The sequence below is a fragment of the Salvia hispanica genome, chromosome 3 (assembly GCF_029641045.1).
Source record: "Salvia hispanica isolate PSC_SH4W2 chromosome 3, Shi_PSC_v1, whole genome shotgun sequence".
In the NCBI taxonomy this organism is placed as follows: Eukaryota; Viridiplantae; Streptophyta; class Magnoliopsida; order Lamiales; family Lamiaceae; genus Salvia; species Salvia hispanica.
Window position 1 is genome coordinate 46,911,490 of NC_142694.1, and position 7,050 is coordinate 46,918,539.

The 7,050-nt window shown below is 33.4% G+C and overlaps 1 protein-coding gene across 1 annotated transcript; it reads right to left on the reverse strand.

Annotated features, from left to right (window-relative positions):
• Nucleotides 1–4,182: 4,182 nt before the first annotated feature.
• LOC125199150 (protein IQ-DOMAIN 6-like) lies at nucleotides 4,183–6,202 on the reverse strand. The gene is made up of 5 exons (XM_048097281.2): nucleotides 5,956–6,202; nucleotides 5,501–5,710; nucleotides 5,165–5,392; nucleotides 4,958–5,071; nucleotides 4,183–4,889 (listed from the first exon to the last, which is right to left on the reverse strand). Exons 1-5 carry the CDS (start codon nucleotides 6,019–6,021, stop codon nucleotides 4,314–4,316), a joined length of 1,194 nt encoding a protein of 397 aa, XP_047953238.2. The 5' UTR covers nucleotides 6,022–6,202; the 3' UTR covers nucleotides 4,183–4,313.
• Nucleotides 6,203–7,050: the final 848 nt, after the last annotated feature.

Below are 7,050 nucleotides of genomic sequence, written 5' to 3' on the forward strand. Positions count from 1 at the left end.
ATGTGTCATTTAAAATAAGATATCCGAAAAGAAAAAATGTGTCATTTAAAGTGAGACAAATGAAGTATAAAATTTAATTTTTCTCTCTCCACTTAACACACAAAACAAGATATAAAATCGCGCGTCGTCACACAAGTGTGACGAGTAATAAGCGTGACATCGGTATGTTAATCATGTACTCCCTCAGTCCGACGTTATTTGAGGCGTTTATTTTCGGCACGAGATTTGTGTTTAGGGAGTTAAATAAAGTAGAGTAAAAAATAAAGTAGTGACAAAGAGAGAGTAAAGTAAAAGAAATAAGTAATAATTATAAAAGTAGGTAAGATTAAATGTTTTGTTTTTAAAAACAAAGAAGAAAAGAAATGACTCAAGTAACTTGAGACAATCCAAAATAGAATACGACTCACGTAACTTGAGATGAAAGGAGTAGTTATCAAACTCGATTAACTTGAGATGAAAGGAGTAGTTATCAAACTCGATTAATTTAAGTGACATTTGAACATATCCAAACGTAACTTTTTATGAGAGCTCACTTAAAATCGAATACACTCGAATAAGCATCTATCTATCTATATATATATAGATAGATATTATTACATGTGTAGCTGTCATCATTCTTAACGCACACACCAAGATATGTACTGCAAATTCCTATTTAAGTGAGCCCGTCAGGTAACTTTCATTTCAGGATGTTGTCAAATTCTTGTTTCGGTAAAAAAATTCTCCTAAATTTATGATTCCCTTTTTTTAGGATTATTTTCTTACAATTTTGTGTTTTTGGACCTAATGATTGGGAGTTAGTGCCCTGTCGTTATTTATTAACTAAATTGTTCATTATATTCCCAATTTTATTATATATAGTGGAAGTTTAATTTATCTTCTTCTTTTCATCATGCATAAAATTACATAAGGTGGTGTAATTTTGGAAGCAAATTAATAGTAGTAGTATATACTTATTAAACAATTCCTCTTTGGTAGTAATTTTTTATTTGGAGTATAGAGGCACTTGGATAGATTTGTGGATCTCAATCTCTATACACGAGTACACGTACATGTACAATCGAATAACTATACTTATTTTTATTTATTTTTATCGAATTTATAAATTGCATAGAATAAAAATATAGTTCAATAATTGTATTCATTTTTTTTTTTTAATTTGAAAAAAAGGGGAAATGAACAAATCAACATTCATATAGTGTAATAAACAATGACTTTTGACGTATGCTATTTAGGTAGGCATATTAGATTAGATTAAATGTAATAGTAAAAAATTAAGGGAGTGGGTTTGATGAAAATGCCAATTTAAGTATCAAACAAAAGAACGTGACTTGCTATGGAGCGATACTGTCTGTGTTGAATCATGTTCTCAATGACTTCAAAATATGAATATATTCTCTTAGGATTAAATAAATTATAGTTTACAAGTTTTCATTTGTCATTTTACTTACAGCAATCCACGCCATATTAATTTTTTATTTGATATACGTCGCATTTTCTAATTATTTCTTGAGTATGTGGGTCCACAATTAATTTTATCCCGAATTTGTAAATTCTAATGTCTAGCTAATTTCAATAGTTAAAATTAGATATATAGTTTATCTGTTTGCATATATATTATCACTGCAGATATTCTCTAGTGGATATTTTATGAGAATATAGTATGGTCTATTTTTGTTTTTCAATATTTTTTGCTGTCTTATACTCTCTCCATTCCACGAGAATATACACTTTTGGTTAGACATGTGTTTTAATGCACAAGTAATTAAGTAAGAGAGAAGTAGAAAAAAAGTAATTAAAGTATTGTTAGTAGAGAATGAATCCCATCTCATTAGAAAGAAAAAAATTTCAAAATTTAAAAAATACATGTTCTTCTAGTATGGTTTAAAATGGAAAGAATGCATATTTTTTTTTAGAACTGAGAGAATAATAAAAGAATGAGTTTGTGTGTGAGTTTTGCGTTTTAATTTGTTTATTTATGTGAAAGCAAGCGACAAGGTGACAGAAATGTTTTGGTTGTACTCCACAACAATAATTGAAAATACAATTGGGGTATATATATTCATATATTTTGAAAGGTTTTGATATATCATTCATATCCTAATATTAATTTTTCAAATATTTTTTGAAATTTGATAAAGTTATGGTCAATCTCGCAATTTTAACCATTTAAAAATATTCGTCACTATTTTAATTTCGTAATATATATTTTATCATATTTTTAAGTTAATTAGTTTTGTCTAAAAATGAAATAGTACCAACTACAAAATGTACTCCATAACTTTCTGGGAAATTTCATGAACCTATCAGTTACTAATGTCGGAGCTGAAAAATAAATAAATTTGAAGTCATTGAACGACATTGTCGATGAAAATTGGAAATATATTTATCACATTATTGTTAGGAGCAAAAATTTCCTAACCTTATAAGAAAACAAGTCTTGATTTAAACGATGGGAAATTGAGATGACTCAAATAGAAGATGCCAAATATTTCTCAATCCATCTTATCAGTTTTGGGCTTGAACCACTAACGTCATGGACCACAACCAATGTGAATCACCAATTTAACTGATAATAACAAGAATTAATTAATCAATCAGTTAATATTATTCAGTAGATGAATTAATCCATTAATTAATCAAAATATCCGAAAATTTATTAGACCGAATTTAAATAAAATTTTGGAAATGAATTGACGAAATCAATATATTAGCTGTACGTGTCGGTGTCGACTAGTTTTGTGTCAATTAGTACCACAAACTTTTTTCAGAGAAAAAGAGATTATTATTTCTTTCTAAATTAAATGCTTTTGAGATTTTCCGGATTATATAGGATATATAAAGTTTACCCATTGTAGAAAATCTTGGTTTCCCGAAACATACATAGAGTCACAGAGATACTCTTTGAGAAAGCAACAAATAAATTTATTATTTTATTTATTTATGTATATTTTTTAAAGTTATTTGTACAATTATCCAAATCAACAGTAACTTTGAAAATTTAATAAATACTAGTATATAATATAAAATAAATAATTTTAACTTAAATTACGAGAGAGTTGCTAATGAGTACAATCCGTATAAAATACTCCATAGTGCTATAATATTACTTGTAAAAAATAAAAGAGAGTAGTAAACTAAAAGAATAAAGCAATAGTGATTAAATATTTTATTTTATTTTATTTATCAAAAACAGGATAAAAACAGAATCGACTCAATTTAATTTGAAGAAAATTAAATACAGCTCAACTTAATTGAAATATATAAATATTAGTATATAGAACTAGATACCAAATCTAGATCGTATAATATTTTAATCAAAAGGCTAGCTAGATTTATGGATAAATTTTATAGATTTAATTATTAAATTTTTCGTAGAAGGGCATTCTAGTCACCCTAATTTTCAAGTAGGGCCATCAATGTTAGATTTTACATGCATACCAATACATTAGGATTTACATTCCTTTAATAGGAGTACTATAATGTTATACAATCAATTTTCAGAATACATTCATATGTATGGATTACTGATGTACGTCGACTTTGGCCGTCTCACAATATCTGAGTAAATTACAAATTAGATCCAACAGCCGGAATAAACTTGATACACATTTTTATTAGCGCTAATAATCAACTGCAAGTGCACAATATAATTATACGTAACCTAAAATAAATGGTTTAATTGACATTCTCCGATCCCTCAAACTTACCACTGATCAGAAAACTGTATTTGGTGTGGATTTCGGCCTCTCCAAGCCAATGTCACTAGGCCAGGAAGATGGCCGCGTCCACGAATTCATCAACCACCACCCTCTACTCAATGAGCCACCTCAATATGAACCTATCCGGCTCGCTCTCAATCATTTTTTGGCTTGCTCGTCCCGGTTCTTCATGGTGAGTTCGTGCAGAGCAGGATGGAGGAGGCTAACGATGACTCGGCCTCCTCTTACTAATAATACACAGATGATCAATCTAATCACATTGTATTTTCTTGATCATTAATTAAAAATTATGTCATCAGATAAGCAATAAGATTCTAAACATTTTATCCCTTACTTGCTAGAAACATCATCCCAAGTTAAAGGTATGTTATGTCTTGCTTCACACGCGCAAAACTTCCTTAATTCCAAAGAAGCGCAACGCTTATGGCGGGAAGGAGGAAGTAATAAAACTTTACTAAAATGATAAAAAAACAGTCTTTCATTTCATGGCAAAACTCATTAACAATTACTACTACTATAATACACAATGCAGAAATGAATAACAAACAATCAAGCTGTTGTAAGTTACAATCCACATTCTTTCCCCTAACCCTAGAAAAACCCCTTCTCCATCCGTGTCGGGACGCAAAGGGGTCGAGGCAAGGCACTAGAATCAGCATGGGTGAAAGCCATGGACTTGTTGAGAAACTGAAACTCATCCATGGACTGCTGCCTCTGAGCCCCGTGCCTCCTCTGCTTCGCCTTCGTTGCCTCAGTCAAGCTCATGTAGTTCGGCCTGCTGATGCTGCTGCCTCCCTCATCAGTCCTGTCCGGAATAGTATTTCCCGAGATGGGAGTTGCTGTGAACATCGAGGATGAGGTTGAGTTCTCCTCGTAGCTAGGGCTTGACGATGAATGAGCAAAGAGTGGAGGCTTTGCTGATATCCTCTTGGTCATGTTGTTCCTCCTCACTTTCACCATACTTGGCTCAGACAGCTTAGAGACATTGCCCTTGTTGCATTCTTTGATCAACGGGGTCGAATCAGAGCAACGTTCCTCTGTGCTCGACTTCTCCATGAGCCGATTCTCCCACGGCTTCGCCACCATCCACCTCTCCAGCCAGCTCCACCCAGAGGTGTTCTTGTCCAAGCCTTGACATTTTGGCACAGTGATGCATGAATCACAACTCTGGCTTGATGAGAGAGAGTTAGCAAATGTTCAATCAAATGAGTAACATTTAAGTATATTATATATACCTTTTGAGCAAGAGAGTAAGCAAGGGCTCTCTCTCTCTTGACAGCTCCCTCTTGCCTCATTTGAATCTTGGCCTTAACCTCTTCAAGAGTCCCTCTACTATCACACCATCCATCCTAAAATCAATTCAAACACTCATAAGATTAAACCAAAACTTCTCAAAACAATGCAAATAAAGGGACTACAAGTCTACAACTAAACCAATATACCTCAGCCTCTTTCAAGACCTCATTCTCGCGGTGGCACTCGTCGAGGAGGCGCTGCACGGCCTGGCCCTCCACAGACATCCGGACACGGCGGGCCCGGACTCGGGCCTGAACCCTAACAAGAGCCTGCATACACCTCAGAGTCACTGCTGCCTGCTTCCTAACCTGCCTCCCTCTAACAATTGCTTGAAGTCTCACTAATCCCTTCAATGCCCTCAAAGCCCTTCTTGCCTAAACCACAAATCATTACCATTTTTTCATTTCAAAAATCATTCTTTGCTGCAAATCCACACTATTAATTTTTGAAGATTATTAATTTAAGCTGATGAAAATGCTGACCAGGAATCCTCTGAAAGCGGTTTGGATTCTGATGGCGGCCCATTCTTGGCGCACGGCGCGGAAGTCCTTCGGCGGCGCTCTGACCACGGCGGCGACGGCGGCGGTGAATGATGAGGACTCGGAGGAGAAATCCGGGCCGGCATTCATTCCATCGGGCCTTTTCACACCTTTCCAGATCTTCCATTTTTTGCTTTTTCCACTAATCTTTTCCTGTTTTTTTCAAGATTTCAAAAGGTTTCATCTTTTTAGATAAATTAAAGAACTGCAACACTCACACAATTAGATAAATAAACAAGTTACAAATCTAAACAAAGTGAAAAAAAAAGGTTTCATCTTTTTCTATTAAAAGTTGGAAATGCAGCAGAGAAAATGGGACCAGAAATTGAGCAGGGAACGCATATAGAAACGTGAAAAGATCGAATTTTTAATATTATAAACTGAAATTTGGAGCTTACATTGTCATCTTTATCTTGTTTCTTAATCCCTATCAAAGCTTTGACCCATTTTCCAGAAGCCCCCATTTCTTGCTGACTCCAAACCTTCAAGAATAATCTTTGAAACAGAAGTGAGAGAGTGGTGACTGAGTGAAGAAGCAATTGATAGGCAGCAGAGGTGAAGTGAAACAGAGCTATTAACTTTTCAAATTTTTTTTGCTTGAAAAGGATACAAACATAAATAAGGGACAATGAGAGTGGTGGGGGTTCCAACTGGCAATTTCAGAACACAAAACCCATTATAGATAAATCATTATAATTGTTTCCAATGGAGAAATTAATTACCAAATCTATAAATAAATGCATTTGTTTTTTTTTTTTTTTTAATATTTTCCTCTGTTGTGGAAAAATAGAATGACAGCTGCGTCTGAGGCATCATTATTTTTCATTCACTACAGTGAAAGTACAAATAAAACTCAAACTCCTAGTACTTGCATAGACCCCATTAACTCGGAATTTATGAGGTGTTTTTGCCTGCTTCTTTAATGCTAAAAATAATTCTTTTTATTTTGGGTTTTAAATAAACTAAAATGTTGAGAGAAAAGTGTGTAGGGGAAAAGTGGGGCACCTCCTAAATTGTCTTTAAAAGGAGTATAAAGAATTGTGAAACATCGTGAACCAAAATTATAAAAAAAAAAGAAAAAGGAAAAGTATTGAATTTCAATAATTTTCACAAACTAGTTAGTTACACAAACTAAAATAGTAAAAATAGTTAGTTGAATAGTGGGGTGGGGCACGACTATGTGTAGTGTGTTTTTTTGTTGTTGTAGTGTCCAATGAGTGAGAGAGAGCCGTTGGTTTTTGGCATTTCAAAATTCAAAAGGTGGGGGCCACCCCCTTCCCGCTCCAATGTGTTGGACGAAAATGTCCTCCAAATTAATTACTCATTAGGAATATATAATTGAAATTTTCATGTTTTAATGGTGTACTTATTATAGTAGTGTGTTGTTCATAATTAATCATTTAAATTAATTACTACGAGAATTCCCAGATTCGGACATGAAAAGGTACAAAAAGGAAATGGGATTATATAAATTAAATTTTCATGTTTTAATG

Coding starts and splice junctions, on each gene's coding strand:
- LOC125199150 (XM_048097281.2), bottom strand. CDS start 6,021: ATGGGGGCTTCTGGAAAATGGGTCAAAGCTTTGATAGGGATTAAGAAA. Junction 5,711..5,955: donor AACAAGATAAAGATGACAAT/GTAAGCTCCAAA, acceptor TGAAAAAAACAG/GAAAAGATTAGTGGAAAAAG. Junction 4,890..4,957: donor CTTACTCTCTTGCTCAAAAG/GTATATATAATA, acceptor TCATCAAGCCAG/AGTTGTGATTCATGCATCAC.